Source organism: Varanus komodoensis, unplaced genomic scaffold (genome assembly GCF_004798865.1).
Source record: "Varanus komodoensis strain SLA01 unplaced genomic scaffold, ASM479886v1 scaffold1, whole genome shotgun sequence".
NCBI classification, from domain to species: Eukaryota; Metazoa; Chordata; class Lepidosauria; order Squamata; family Varanidae; genus Varanus; species Varanus komodoensis.
The window spans coordinates 44,104,982-44,120,954 of record NW_025335268.1 but is presented as its reverse complement, the minus strand read 5'-3'; the positions used below and the strand labels follow the sequence as shown (position 1 = coordinate 44,120,954).

The following is a 15,973-nucleotide window of genomic DNA, read 5'->3' as shown; positions in this document are numbered from 1 at the left end:
TTTTAAGTTAAAAAAGACAGCCACTTCAGCAGGTTCACAGTGGAGAAGTAAAGTACTAAGAGAAGGGCCCATGGAAAGTGCCTCAGCAGGCTCTTACAAATATTGCTTTGAATTAAGGAAAGTTCACACTTCAAAAAGTGGGCTTTATGTGATTCATCCCAACCAGCTCCAAACATGCATTTGTTTGTAGGTTGAGTGTATGGACCTTTTGTATGCAACCTTCTCAGGTGCTGAAGCAGGTTCTGTTTAGCTGGTTGTTGTCTTTATTTCAGCTCTTGTTGTGCATTTAATTGTGTCATTAAGATCTCTGATTTTTATGAGTTCATTTCGATCTTGATTTTAATACTGAAAGCCATCATTTCATTGTGGCAAGGTGTAATGTACATCAAATAACATCCATCAATATCATGTGCAACGTGCAAAGATGACCAGACTATTTCTTTATCTAGCACGTTATTTTCTGCTCTGACAGCAGCAGCTCACTAGTTTCAAGCTGAGATATGTCACTCATTATCTAACCTTGAATAGTGGCATGCCTCCATTTTTTAAAATAGAAGATGTACTTTTCCAGAAAAGTTCTAAACCTGCTGTGGACTAACTATATAGTGATCATTTTCAGAACTAAAGGCGTGTGATACTGCGTATCAATACACATGTGCAACCGTTGTTCATGATATAAGCATGACTCATAACATTCCCATACTGCTTCATCAGGGCACTAAGTTTACATAATTTGCAAACTAATACATAGCAATCAGGAGACATTTGATATAGCACCTGCGTGAGGATCCACAGCTGCCTGAAATAAAGTTAAGCATGCTGGAATTATATACACTAGAGATTATCATAATACGTTAGTCAGCAAAAAATATAACTTTCGGCGCCAGGCAAAGACCTTTTTATTTAAGCGTCATTTTAATTGTTAATATTATTTGATTTTATCTGACGAGGGTGACTTATTTTATTTTATTTTTTTGCATTTTAACTTAATGTTTGTATTTTACAAACATTTTAACTTAATATTATGTTAATGTTTTAACTTAATGTTTGTATTTTAACTTAATGTTGTGAGCCGCCCCGAGGCTTCGGCGAATGGGGCGGCATAGAAATGTTTTAATAAATAAAATAAATAAATAAATAAATAAATAACTTTGGTACATTTATGAAAAGGAGCATGACTGCTATGTCGCTAGGTTATACCACGTTCAGTTGCATGTGCAAGCACAGACAAGGGCTATAACTAATGCCTTTGCCACTGAAAGCATTCACTATGCCGTAAATTTGACACTCTTAAGAAAAATCATACAGATAAATAGATTTTATTATCAGGACCAAGAACAAGTTGTATATAGATCATAATGAAGCAAACAATGCACAGAAGCATTGAAAAGAGAGAACATAATGGCACTCAGTCCATCTTATGCATTTCCAACTGCAAATTAAGAAAAATGCAAGGAGGAGTGACCTAGTCTTTTATTTTTGGAATATTCTAGAGGAAGAAATACCAGGGATGGAATAAAGGAAGGCTGAACTCTGAATTTTCTTTGTATTTTATATAAAGCTAGATGATTTAGAAAAGGAATAATGGTTTTATTTTCTACTTGTTCATAAAAGCAGCTAAAATTAACCTAACCTGTTTTAAAATCACTGCTTTTGTCTGGAATGTTGTCATTGTATTATTTTCTCCTTTAAGCTGAGCTATAGTACTTGAATAAGGCTAAAAAGTGGTGCATTTAAAACAGCTTTCAGCTTATCATTTCTGAATATGGAAGAGAAGAAAAGTGTATTTTGCACATAAATAGTATTATGCTGATTTAATTTTGGATTATTTATGTAAGATACCACACTAACCTGGTTCACATGATATAATTCACAACAATTCTTTGTTGTAAGCCATCCCAAGTGGTCAAAGTGGTGGATGGGGTATAAATGTTTTAAATAAATAGATAAACAACCATGAACAACCCGCCCTGAGAACTCATGGCTTGTGGTTGGGTTGTTCAGGGTAGATTGTCATGTTGCCTGAACCTGTCAGAACAACTTCATCATGGTATCATATATAACTAACTAGCAATAGCAGTGAAAAGCTCTACCACTCCGTGTCATCTTGCTGCTGCCATCCTCCCTTATCCAGTATCAGTGCCCTCCACCCTGTGCTCCTAAAATCCACAGGGAGTACACAATCACAACTTTAAAAACAAGTCAGTATTTTAACATTTTAGATCTTGTGCAGATACACACATGTGCAAGACTGCCCCTACTGAAATTGCAGAATTTTACCCTCAGTTGAAGTGTTCACTGTTCCACATGACATTTGCATATATGTTAGCGATCTGCCTCACTGCTGTGCCATACAATCTGTGTAAATTTCCCATCAGTGTTTCTGCTCCAACATGAAGCGTGTATATTTTAGTGATCTCCTCTGTCATCAAATTTCCATACTTTCTCCTCTGTTTTACCAATCCCTGCCTTGACATTGCAGAAATTTAACTTGAAATTCTTGTACTCTTTACTGATACCCTTAACTGCCTTGAAATTTCCCTGCATATACAATCCATTTCACTGCTCTGTTATCCACGTGTAAACTCACAGCTAACATGGCAGCCAGTGGCAAGGACAAAGAGGATCAAGGAGAAAATGGCAAACTGCTGCAAGAAAGTGATTTCTGGGGTGTATTTACTTTGTGAGGAGGTGAAGCAGCCACCAAAATGATGATGATGATGGTGGTGGTGGTGGTGATGTGCTCATTAGCAAATGATGTGCTGAAGAGGGGAATGAAACTGACACAGTCAATGACAAGAGGGGGAATATCAAAATGACTGGTTAAATGGGATAGGCAATCTTGTGCTCTTGCTCAAGATCTTAAGAAAGCTGCTACATTCAGAAGAACTCAGGAAATTAATTCCATTTGCTTATTTGACATGAGGATGCAAGAGTTTCATCAGGAGCAGGCAACCTTGCTGGACCAATTGCAGAAAGGGTGCTATGTAGGGACCAAAGAAATTATATTTTCTGCTGTGAAGGTGCCTGGGATACATGCTGGGAGCTGGTGGGAGAACTGGAAATGGCAAGTTGCAGAGCACCCAGCATATGGTAACTGGATTACTGAGCCTACAATCAACCCATGGTGGCTTATTTGCAGAGTGGTTAGTGGGATAGCTGAAGTTTCGGATCGTTTCCTCAGGTACCTGCTACCTCACCTTTTGTTCAACCTCTTCATAGCCTTCTTGGTAACTTCCACAGAGCGCACTGGAAGAGGATGAGAAGGTAGGGCCCTGAGAATAGTACTGAGAACTTCTATAGCCATCTCTCCGCAACTTGTCACATTCTGTAGAGGGAGAAGAAAAGGCACTATTAGCAAACTTGTTGCTATACACACTCTAAAGCAAGAGGTGAGCATAATATCATTACCGATTTATTTGCCTACACACTACGACATCTTCTCCCCATTACAGAAGCATCCACCTGAGTAAAGCGGGAAGGTTCCAGACAACTGGTACTCGATGGCATAACAACAGGTCCAAGATTTGAGACCAAAAGTGAATTCTTATATATCATGCCCAAAATAATTAAACAAACAAAAATAACTTATCTAGTTGACCTGAACTATTTTAAATTTTAAATCTTTTAATTTTAACTCTAAGTATTTTTACTGTTTATACTTGTAAATCATCCAGAAAGCCTCAGAGATGGGGCAGTATATAAATTAAATAAAAATACAATTATTATTATTATTATTATTATTATTATTATTATTATTTCTCCAATAAAATCTCTGCTCTTAAAAATTCTACGAATCAAAAGTATTTGTGAAGTTCTGGCTTCATAGGTTTTACAAACTGACATACTTTCAAGTCTGTTGTTCCATCTAGATGATCTACAAATACGCTTTACGTAAATAGCAATGCGTAATAGTAATGAAAATTGAGTGTTGCATCTAATGTTATATCATTAGCAGAACAGATTCTTTCTCTTTTCTACAGCCTCTGTGTTCCCCCTAAATTTGCTCTGAAGAGTTGGGACACTCTATGGAGATTTCTGACCTATATAGCAGAGAGAGCAACAAAAGCAGACTCACATGTTGTTGGATATATAGCACTAAATCTTATTCCCCACCAGACGTGTGCAAATCATTTGATCAAAAACTGATTTAAGACAACCCAAACATTTTTTTGTCCAAGCAATATAGAAGGTGAGACAGTATTTACCATGTACATAGCAACGTAAAACATGTGCTATTTAAGAGGTAGGCACACATTTCACTTCTGTAGACTTGTCAAAATAGAAGGCAACCTTCTTTAAAGTATAGTCTGGATGGACAGATGGTCGTCTACTGCACCACTTGGGCAGAAGATTGTTAGTAACACAAGGGGAGGGATGGGGATATTATTCACCAGTCTGATAGACCTCCATAATATGCTTAAAATCTGAGTAGGGGCCTTGCTCACCACTAAAGTGCCATCTGCTAAGCAGCTCTGGCACAAACCTCCCTGCATGGAGGTGAAAAAAGATACTTTTCCCTGGACAGCAATGCAGGAAAATGAAATACCAAACTTAAGTCCTGACATCTTCAGAGATAAGAAACTAAGCAAAACTGAAACAATATTTTCATGCAACTTCTAATCAACATCCGCTGCATCAAATTGGCTAAAATCCCAATATTTCAGTAGCTGATTTCTGCTTTAATTGATATTCAGTGAAAGGCTGTTAAAGAGTAACAGACGCCAGCACATAAGGGAAAAATGGTATCTTGAAAATGACATTGAACACATGAATCTGCCTAGCCCAACTGCTTCTTCTACCTTTCCAGAAAAATCTGACTTCCTTCCCTGTACGATACAGATTGAAACATCATTTTAACATCATTTTGTGAAGAAACATGGTAGAGGAATAGTGCACACCATTTATGGGTCACATCTATACACATATTGTAAGTTCAGTATAACTCTCCCTTGAAAGAAAATGTACTGCAACAACCTGTTTTATTTTCAAATATATCACAAGGGAGACATAACATTTTTAAATGTTTTTTCTTCTTCTTTTAATTGTTTTATTATTTTTTTTGGTATGTTTTTGCATTCTTTGTGAGCTGCCCCGAGGCTTTGTTGCGATGGGGCCGGCATAGAAATGTTTTAAATAAATAAATAAATTTACCTTGGAGAAGTATTATGTGTGATACCATTTGCAAGTAAGAAGTCATGCCTTACTGAGAACTTTTATTTTCCAGTAAACAATAAAATGATCAAGGAAACTGTCAGGGTCAATAATGCCATACAGTGTAAACTATAATACCCAAGAACAGTGTTTGGGGTCTACTTAATTTTAAAAATCTAAAACACATGAACACAGCGATTGCATAATCCTGAATGGTGGTAACCTAGAACAACAAATTTCATAGAACTTAAAACCAAAGCATTTGCCACCCAATCAAACCACACGCACGATCATCACATTTCACAATTTCATGAGCAGAATAGACAAAATTATTACAAGCAGCATGCAGTTAAGCAATTTTATGCCACTGAATCAACCACCAAGATGGCCTCTGCTCCTCCACTTGTTTGCTGATATGCAAGTTAAGTGTCCAGGATCAACCCAGCGCTTAATCAACTCCAAATATAGGCCCATGTATGTACATGGCTTTTAAACAGTCTTAATCATTCCAGCGGGGCAGCACTGACCCTACTAGCTGTAAAGAATGGAAAAAACACAGATTTGCATGATATTTAGAATGGGGAAGGGGCTGAAACAGCATATGCAGCAGTATCCAACTATGTCAGTTTAACAGTGCAATGTTACCCTAGTATAAGGGAATGCCAATAGCAGTAGATTACACAGCAGGATTTCCCAAAAAATCCTAATTCTCTCTGTGCTCAGATAGAAGTCCCTTATGCTAATTTGTGTTAGTGCAACAACCTTATTAGATATACTCAGCAAAATTAATGTCTTTTAAGAATATCAGAGCAGGGTGGGCAACTCTGAGAAGGGACCATTTTTATCCCAAAACCCCCTCCAGGCTGCATTCCCATATGTGCATGGCTAAAACAGAGCAGGGATATTACATTTATTTTTTAAAATTATGTTGCTGTTTTAACTAGAAGATCAGCATTTACCCCTGTGAGTTTAAGAACTCTCAGATGAATAACATATAGACCTAGTAGTTTGATTTCAATCTGTCAGTAAGTTCTAGTACTTCACCTCTTGTCACCATTATCTTTCTCAGTTTCTCAGACTCCTTCCCAAAAACATCAGTTCAGGCATGAACATCTGCCCTAATTCTTCTGAAGAAATGTGCAAATAATTTATTGTGGCGTCTTTTCAATCTTCTTGTCTAATTTTAGTACTCACTTAATTCCCTAAATTAAGTAGACAGGATTTTAGATATCCACACTATCATTTTGTAGGCCACCAGTTTGGCATAGAAAAATATAGATCTGATAAAGGCATAATAATCCAGTCTATATGATCATATCTCAGCTAATTAAGCTGAAGCACACACAAGTCTTTCAACCATGTACATAGTATTCCATTCACCTCTTCCTGTGAGTCATGAATGGACTAAGAAATCTTTAAATAATCATAGGTTTCTGTTTCTCCTGATCCAGGAAAGTATGGTTACCAGGTACAGAACAGGCCAGGGTATTAAACCAGTTTCAAACTATGGTTTAATTTCATTCATTCATTCATTCATTCATTCATTCATTTATAACATTTTTATGCCGCACCCATCGCAGAAGCCTCAGGGCGGCTTACAATATCCTGGCTTATTCTAAGCTGGTAACTGAGATTTCCTGGTAAATTAGAAACTTCCTGGCTTAATTGAAACATATCCAAATAGAGGATAAAATCAGCTTCATATGTAGGCAAAGAACTCATTCATGTTTTGGTTTAATAAGCTCAGATATGATCATCTAAGTACACCCATTCACAAACTATGGTCTCCCATTATGTTCAAACCCAGTGAATTGTATGTTAACTGTGGTTAGTTAACAAGTTGTAGTATCAAAACATTGTATGATCCTAATTTGTTTCACTTATTTTAACTATCAGAACAAAGAAGAGTTTCCAGATTCAGATGTGCTGTGAAACCAGACTTCCTAAGTGGATGTGGGTAACTCCTGCTCTCTTCTTCTCATATGTGAACTGTTCTTTTGTCTCTATAGAAGGAAGGTAATTGTGTTTTAAAGATGTATTTAATTCAAATGAATTTAATTTGAATCAAGTAGAAAATATTCTTCAATTTTATCCATTGACATCCTGACTCTTTCCTCTGTAAAATAGGAGGAAATATTAAAGCTTCTTTTGAGGATGAATCTTCTGCTGCAAAATGCTGAATGTTGAATTAAGTACAACAGGGAAACAGATGTTTCCCTAGAGTTCCAGAAGGCATTGCTCTTACCAAGACTTGCAAAACAAGACCTAGAATTAATGTAATCTAAATTTAATCATTAACTCCATTACCTAGTTTCAGTAGCTTCCACAAAAGTAAGAAAGCATTCATGATAAGCAAACAAATACACAAAAACCAAATTAAACAAATTAGAACATGTCCTACGATTATTTCTAGAAAAAGAAAGCCTTTTTGTTAAGAGCAGGAATTGAATCACAACTGACAAAGACAGATTTTAATTGCAATGTTCTAAAAAGGGTATAATGTCAAACTTTGTGATTAAATTCAAAGGTGCAGGATTATGGCAGACAACCAGTTTTATTTTTCTCATCAGTATCTCTCATCTCCTTAAGTTATCATATTACATGGCTACTTATCTCTTTTAAACACTTAGGAAACTGAGAAGTTCTAGCAAAACCTCATCAGATTTCTCAGCTTCAAAGACAGCCTTTGTTAATAAAGACAGCATATTGCAAGCAGCATAGACACATTAGCAGAAGGAATATTTTACAAGATTATGAAGATTAAACTGAAGGAGGCTGAAGGCCACCTACAAAAGTGGAAAGCCAGCTATTCAAAGTCTCTGTGACTTCTTTTCTTATTGTATGATTTTTGCTTATATCACACTATTTTGGGAACATTCGCTAGTCTGGCAAAATGCTTGACTACTGCCTAGGACATGTCTTACATTTCTTAAATAGATACCACATTTTATATTAGCACACAATCCAAGATGTTCTTTAACACCCCCTTTATATATAGTTCTAGCTATGTGGTAGTGCATAGTGATATACCACATGGGCTTGGCACGTGCTTGAACAATCCAAACATGAATGAGATAGACACTTTACCGCTGGCCAAATCCTAAGCGGACGATTACATAAGCTATACACATAGTGCTGCAGACTCCCACACAGCTATAGGTGGGTGTGGACAAGATCTATGGCACTAAATTTATACAAGATTGTGAGGTTTGACTGTACCAGTGCTAAACCTACAGCTCAAAAACTCTTACACCCAATCCCCAGACTCCTCCTGGCCATTTTTCCTTTTTTGCATGGATCAGCAGAGCATGGGGTTATCTTTTGAACAAGCTTCTAAAAATAGATGCATGTAAAATCTAAACACTGGAATCCAATTTTAAATCCAAGGGAGAGACAGGACTACCTCAATCTCCTGTATCTTAAAAATAATAGAGATATATTTAGATTTCAAAAAAAAAAAAAACAAAAACACAAGTTATTAGATATTTGAGAGGTTACGTGGCAAGTACCTTTTCTTCAAAGATGTGGTTCTCTACTATACTCAGTAAACTGCCTGGAATAGGAAATAGGAAAAAAGCCAGCATGAGAAATAACAAGAAGATTCCTCCTGCCCTCAGAGACTGCTGCCAGGTTTGTGTTATTTTGATGTCTGAACCTACTTGTTCTTGCTATGATGTTTGCTGCATTTAAGAAATACTGGGAAGGACTAGATTTAGGACTTTATGGGTAGACAAACATAAATTCACTATAGTAATGCAGAAAAAGTCTATGAAGTACCAATCCTATGTAATGGAGTCCTTCTGCCAACATTCTTTTTACTCCCTTGTCCATTTGACAACATAGCTATACATCAGCAAAATCCCTCTTTTATTCTAATTAAAACTCTTTTGAAAGAAACTATTCTAATTCTGAAACACGAACAGCTAACAAGCCATGTGTTAACTAAACACTCCCGAGAGAATTCATCATTTTCTCACAAATTTTTAGTCCATGGAAGAAAAGGCAGTTTGCATCTCTGCTCCCTGTGCTGGTTGAAATGTATTTTTCTGTGGATGCCAAGAATGATGGGAGCTCCAGGTCAACACATCTGGAGGGCATCAGGCTGGAAAAGGTAACTGGGAACAAATCATGTCACAGTATGAATTCACCATTTAAACACATGCAATTACATTGACTAACACTACTGGGAAACAGATTTATAAGTTAATTTTAATATTAGTTCAGACCCCTGGCGAGAGGTCTCATCTGTTCCTTTCCATGCTGCCAATGGTGTTGAAGGAAAGTGAGAGAATGTGATGGGGAGCGGGGGAAGCAAGAGAAGGAAAACTTTCCCTACTGTGGGCATTCTGTCCTCAGCATATCACCACCAAGGGAATTTGACCTTCAACAAAGAAGGCTTTCACTCCTACCTTAAAGGGCTAAAGTTACAGTTGAACATATGAAGCTGCCTTATACTGACCCTACTGGCACATAATGATCATCCATGGTGTTTCAGACCTTCATGGCAGTGAGCAAGCACGGGGTCTCCTGCTCATTTGCTACTTGTCCTTTACATATGGTTTAGCAAACAAACAAGAATGCCCTGGGTTGTTCAGCATAACATGTCAACCAGGCATTCAGAACTGTTAAGGGCAAAACTACCAAGAATATTAAACCTGCCCCCAAAATGAGTTCAAAGTCTTGTTTGTTTCTCCCTCAACAGCGGAGAATGCCAGGCTTAGACACGGTGGCAAACAAGTCAAGAATTTTTGCTAAATTGGATACAAAGTGGAAACAGCAAGTGCCCTGAGCTAGTGCCCTTTGCTTGCATTAAACCCAATCAAACAATGGGTTGCTGTTACATGTGAACTAAGTCACAGAGTCAGACCACAGGTCTATCCAGCACACTCCAACTGGGAGTGAGATTCATGTTCATTGTTACTTCATCTGAGTTGCCAAACAGACTGAAACAAAAGAACTCAGCTTACTTAAGTCTAATCGTGATTTTTCTTTCTTTCTCAGGGTATGCTCATTATTAGAATCCAGACAACGAGTTCAGTCAGAGAGGTCTGCCTGGTACCGTCTTTATGTTTTTCAGCACCAGGTTAAGACCTTTTTATTTAATCAATATTTTAATAAGTTTTAATATTGAATTTTATCATCATATTTTAATTGCAGCCAGAGTGGGTCATTAATTCATTTATGTTATGTTAGATATTTGTATTTTATTTGTGTAAGCCATCCTGAGGCTCTTGCAAAGGACGGCATACAAATATCCTAAAAAAAAAAAAATTACAGTAATACCTACAGTAGTGTAAAATATAGTAATTGTAAGGGTGAAATCTGATGAAGGATGTATAACTCAATCTTCTGATTCCACCCCCCAAAAAGAAACATTTCTTGCCTCTGAGCAATACCTGGAGAGTCTCAGTCTTCTAGGGATAAACCTAAGAAGAGGTGTTGCAGTGAAACGATGCCGCTTCAGGGGATGGGCTTACTTCATGAATAGCAGAATGAATTAAGCAAACTAGACAAATATATCTCCATTTTGCCCATTTTCAAGTCAGAGAAATCAGGTAGTATTAATTCAAATTTAAGCTAAGACTGAGCAGAGAAATTTATGTGCATATTTCTTAACCAAGTATTAAAGCCCTGATTCCTAGCACCTAGCAGTTGTGGAACAACTTCATAGGTCTGCTCTTACAATATCCGCATTATGGAAGTAGTTTTGATGGGTTTACTTGAGCTTTCATGGATTCTGCATCTTTGAAATTTGGGTAGACCCATATGCTTTAGAAATTTTATATGGATACCTATCTACAGTTCTGTGATCACTGTATTTCATTAATTTTTCAACACCACTCTCACAAAATGGCCAAATCATACTATTAACTACTTTAATTACCATAAAACAAGTCCTATTTTTTTATAGTTCTTTATATAAGAAAAAAGTTCTACTACAACTGCAGAGCAAAGGAATTAACTGGAAATTAGTAGAGAGGTTTATAAAATGATCTTAAAATGAATACCACATCAATGGGTACAGCAGGTGCTTCCAATAACTTAGGATAAGTTATACTAGGACACTGATAGGCAAGATAGAATGATCTGAACCAAAATGAGGGTGGGAATCAAAAGACTGAAAAGAAGAAAAGGTAGAAGAGATACAGGAACAGTCCTTGATTTGGCAGTATCCCTGCAGCAGCTGTAGAATGAAAATAAATTGGCAACATTTGCATGCCTGAAATAATCAGCTTTACTAACTTTGGGATAAATGCTTGGCTAAACCTGCTACGCTCTTCAAGAGAAAGAGATAAGAAGTTATGGCTACCTTTCACACAGAGGCCCACTTTACACTTTTGGACTATATGAAGGTTTGCAAATGAATAGTTAAGTTTGTTAAATGATTAAAAAATCTATCAATAACAGATGCTGCAGAAGCACACACCAGCTGGCAACACATCCAGTTTCCACGGTTATCTAGATTGTAGCAGGACTTTAAAAGAGAACTCTTTAGGCCCTGCTTCAAGATCTATTTCTGTGGAAGGCTAAATAAGGCAAACATCAGCTATTGAACCACACATGAAGGCATTCAACTTGGAACAGGACCTATTTTCTGTAGATAAAAATGCTCGTATCAGCAACAGAACTGTGTTGTCACAAGGACTGCTCCATGTCAAGCTTAGTTTAAAATGATGTTGGAGAGAAAGACCATTGCAGCTTTGGGTCTGTTGCTGAAAAAGAGCCAGCAATGGAATATAACGCAGGTTCATGAACTTTATCCATAATACAGTTCACGACTGTACTGAAAAGAGAAACCCTTTTACTTTTCTACTGAGTCAGGAATTCCAACAGATGTACTGCCAAAGCAGATTAACTGAAATGCTTTTGGTTTAACATAATCTAGCTGATTTTGCTAATTTTGGCTTGACAGAAAATTACTCTTCTTCCCTCATTAAATCACCAAGACAACAGAAAGTTAGTTGCCCAGTCCTCATAACTTAGCTACATGTGCATGAAAAGACAAAACATGCAGAAAGGGCTATTGTTTGATTTTTTTTCCCCCGAAGTCAAAGATGTAAGCTAACACTGAATTTCAAAAGTAGTGTGTTTCTGGCTGACAGAAACTCTGCTTTGAACAAGTCAAGCTCTTTCTGTAAATAGCACCTTAGATCAATGTCACAATCTTTGAGATGAAACAGCTCAGTCTCCATTCAAGTACAGAGCTCACTATATAGGTTTCCTACACAGATTTCTGTGGGATGAGTTGGCACTTTCTTCAAACAGATGCCAGTGAAAGATAACGCTTGCACTGGCCACCTCCTAGTCCACGAGACTAAGCATATTTGATATAAAGAGAAACTGGTTCCTATTTTTCAGCCAGTGTTTACTTTAAATTTAGCAGAAGGCCCATTCTCACTTCACACCAGCCCACTCTGACAGTAAGTTGCAAGGCACTGGTTGTGGGCCAAACAACCCATGGTGTGCCTGACAAGCTAATACAAAAGTGATTGTTATACTTAGTGTAGGCAGTGTTCCAAACAGGAACCACAACTATGGTTGTACAGGGTGTGTGAATCCAGAGTTGTGCAGAACACAGGTGCTATGCAGTGGTTCTTGCTCCAAGTACTCATCAACATAGCTTCTGATAAGTAAAGCATAGTCTTGCCAGAGGACACTAATGAATAGGGAACATGGCACTCTCAAATGCCTTGGAGGCAAAAATGGGAAAAGGGAAGATCCATTTTCAGAACCATAATCTGAGAGCCAGTGAGCTGTAGTGGTTAGACTGTTGGACTGGGGGACTCAGGAGATCTGGAGTCTAGTCCCGCTCAACCATGAAACTCACTAGGTGACTTTAGGCCGGTCACTCTCAGCGTAGCCCACCTCACAGGGCTGTTGTTGCAAAGATAAAACAACACTATGCAAGCCTCCTTTATTTATTTATTAATTAAAACATTTTTATGCCGCCCCATTTGCCGAAGCCTCGGGGCGGCATAAAAATGTTGACAACAATAAATTAAATAATTATAATCATAAATTAAAAATGTAACATTCGAATAAAATACAAACATACAATATAAAATAACTGCTTGGGTTCCTCACAAGATAAAAAAGATAAGATATACATACAATGTAATATATTAATATTCAAAACTGTTTAAAATGACCTGCCAGTTACTGACAGTCCCTTGGGCATTCAGAAGAAGCTGCTAGTAGATGCCAAAATGGAAGCTGCAAAAGTGCAATGGAGCCACAGAAAGTCCAAAGGCAAGAAGGATGGCGAAGGATAGCAGGGAAGTCAGCAGGGTAGTGCCAGACCCACTTCAAGAGCCCCTTGGGCATTTGAGGGGCGGCTGGCGCTGGCACGGAACTGGGGGAGCGTGACAAGAGGAGCAAGCAGGTTGCCAAGTGAATTGTAATAAATTCTCATACGCGGAATGGGGCCAGCTGCTCGAGCTCAAGTGAACCAGCTATCAAGATGGTTTGTCACCCTCTAACAAGCCACCCTAGGAGACCTGCAGGAAGACCAATGGAGATGGAGGCGGAGGACAATGTATTTATTTACTGGATTTATAAACCACACCCAATAGTCCTGCACGGGACTCCCTGGGCAATGAGCCCTTAGGATGCTCTGCAGATGCCCTTCTTTCTACACCACCATCGTAAGAGGCTTCTTTAGTGGCAAAGTAAGAGAACGGCTTTTCAGTGGCCACTCCCAGGCTGTTGAACTCCCTCCTCGGATTGCTCCCTCTGTTATCCCGGTGATTTACTTAAGAAAGCCTTTGGCCTGTAGGTAGGTCTCTGGAATGAGGGATGTTTTTACTTTGTTACTGTTTGTTTTATTGTATTTCAACACATGTTATTGTTTAACCTATTTCAAATTGTTTTTGTAAGTCAGCTTGTGTGCCATTTTCTTTGCAATTGAGTTGCAGAAAAGCAGGGTACAAAAAAAATAAGAACAAATGATATTCAGATCAGTGTAGCAGCTCTGTGCTGGAGTAGAGCACTTAGTCACATTTCAAGGTTTGGCTAGGAAGACCACCAACCCGTTGCAGCAGCTGAATGGCACAGCAACATAGCAGCTTCAGACTAATTAGTGACTTATCCAAGTTATAGGTGGAGAGGGCATTTGGCTTCAGGCAAGATATGTTCCTGTTTGGGCACTACTGGGTACACAGAGCACTTCTTGGCAATATCACCATTAGTCTCAGCTATCCAGCCTTTCCTAAGTTTTTTCCAAGTGTTGAGAACTTGGAAATTGTTGCATAAAATGCACCAACAAGAGAAGGAAAATAAAAACAAAAACTCTTAGCAGAGTCCCTGGGACTCCAAAGTAATTTCAATCCTTTTGAACCAACATGCTTTACCTCAAGTCCCAAGCCAAATTTTCCAAGGAAAGGACCCTTGCTTCAGACTCTTCTGAGGCCACTGCAGAGGTCTAGTACAGAATACTGCTAAAATCCCATGTTTCTGTCCCTCTCTTCTTACACCATGTAATGAAACACACTGCCATTTGTCATACTGTGCTACTGCTTCATGCTCTCTGCCTCAGGTAGTTGTGACTATAGTAGCTAAGTTCAATATCAGCCGCATCTTTTTCCCAAATGCAAGAACAAAGAGAACACAAAAACATGGAGCACATGCAAGGCTCTATCTCTGATAACATATCATTATGCCCAAAGCTTTATGTTAAAGGGAGCTCATACAGCTTTAGAAATATTTCCAAAATCTTTTAACTGAAGGTGAAATATATAACTAATGAAGTGGGCAGGTGGGGGGGGGGGTCTTCTGTCTTTCCAGTGTACAAAATGTGGAGACTGGTAGACCCAATTGAAACAGTAATTCTTTATCATCTGTAAGAGAACTGGGATAACATCCCAGTATAAATCCAAATTATCCCAAGACAAGTGGAGGTAATTATGCAGAGCACTCCCTAGTGAAAGCCTGTTAACAAATATCATTCTGAATGACTGTTTCAACTTCAGGCCACTGGGAACAATCAGCTGGCACTCGCTGCTTGAGAGAACGGTCAGAGAGTAAGAAAAGGGAAATGTTAAACACAATAAAGTACATTCAACTTGGATTGTCACACTAAGATTTTCACATTGAGGTGAAAAGTCTTCCAGTAAAAGTTCTTTCAACTTTTATGTTCAGCATTAAAGCAATTTGTTTTCAGGAAATAAACAACAGCACAGTTTATTACTTTGAAACAAAGTTAAGTACATCAATGCATTCAAGATATCAGTTGTGAAAATATTACTAGGAAAGGGCAGTTAGGAATACATTACAACCAAGAACAAGCAAGACTGTGTTATTTTTCCTGATAGAAGTAAAGTTGAAGCTAGTTGCAACAAAACTTTCTGAATCTGAAAAGCATGTTGCATTACATTTCCTAAGGCCATATTTCCACACACACTTAGCTAGCAGGGAGGTAGCATAGATTTGGGGCTGCAGATCTTCAAAGCACACTTCTGATAGTGATCACATGGGTAGCTACAGAGATGGAAAAACTGTCTTTTATGTGGAATTATACAGTTAGAGCAGCTGTCCTTCTCTATCAGAATGGACTAGTATAGCCGCAAGAGTTCCCTCTAAGATCATGCATGTATTGAAAATTAGGCCATGTTCAAGATAAAGATTACAATGCTCTGTCATACTCTCCTACTCTAGAACTTGGTTATGCAACACAGTTCTGCTTGCTCAATCTTTCCTAGGCATTTTCTTTCAGCATATGTTAAACAACCATTATCATATGACATGCAAAGTTACAAAGCACAGAACATTCCTCTTAAAAATACTGTGGTTAGGTAGATGTAGTCCTAGCCAAGATACATAA

At 38.0% G+C, this 15,973-nt stretch overlaps 1 protein-coding gene across 12 annotated transcripts in view; it reads right to left on the bottom strand.

Annotated features, from left to right (window-relative positions):
- NHSL1 (NHS like 1) overlaps positions 1-15,973 on the bottom strand; it is a 180,404-nt gene that overhangs the window by 33,303 nt on the left and 131,128 nt on the right. For 11 of the 12 annotated variants that reach the window (XM_044423652.1, XM_044423692.1, XM_044423733.1 and 8 more), the window contains exon 3: positions 3,201-3,328. In XM_044423652.1, coding sequence (XP_044279587.1) covers positions 3,201-3,328 — 128 coding nt within the window. Of the gene's footprint in view, positions 1-3,200; positions 3,329-8,663; positions 8,708-9,131; positions 9,936-15,973 lie in introns of those variants that run through there. The other variant, XM_044423739.1, reaches the window with a different exon arrangement.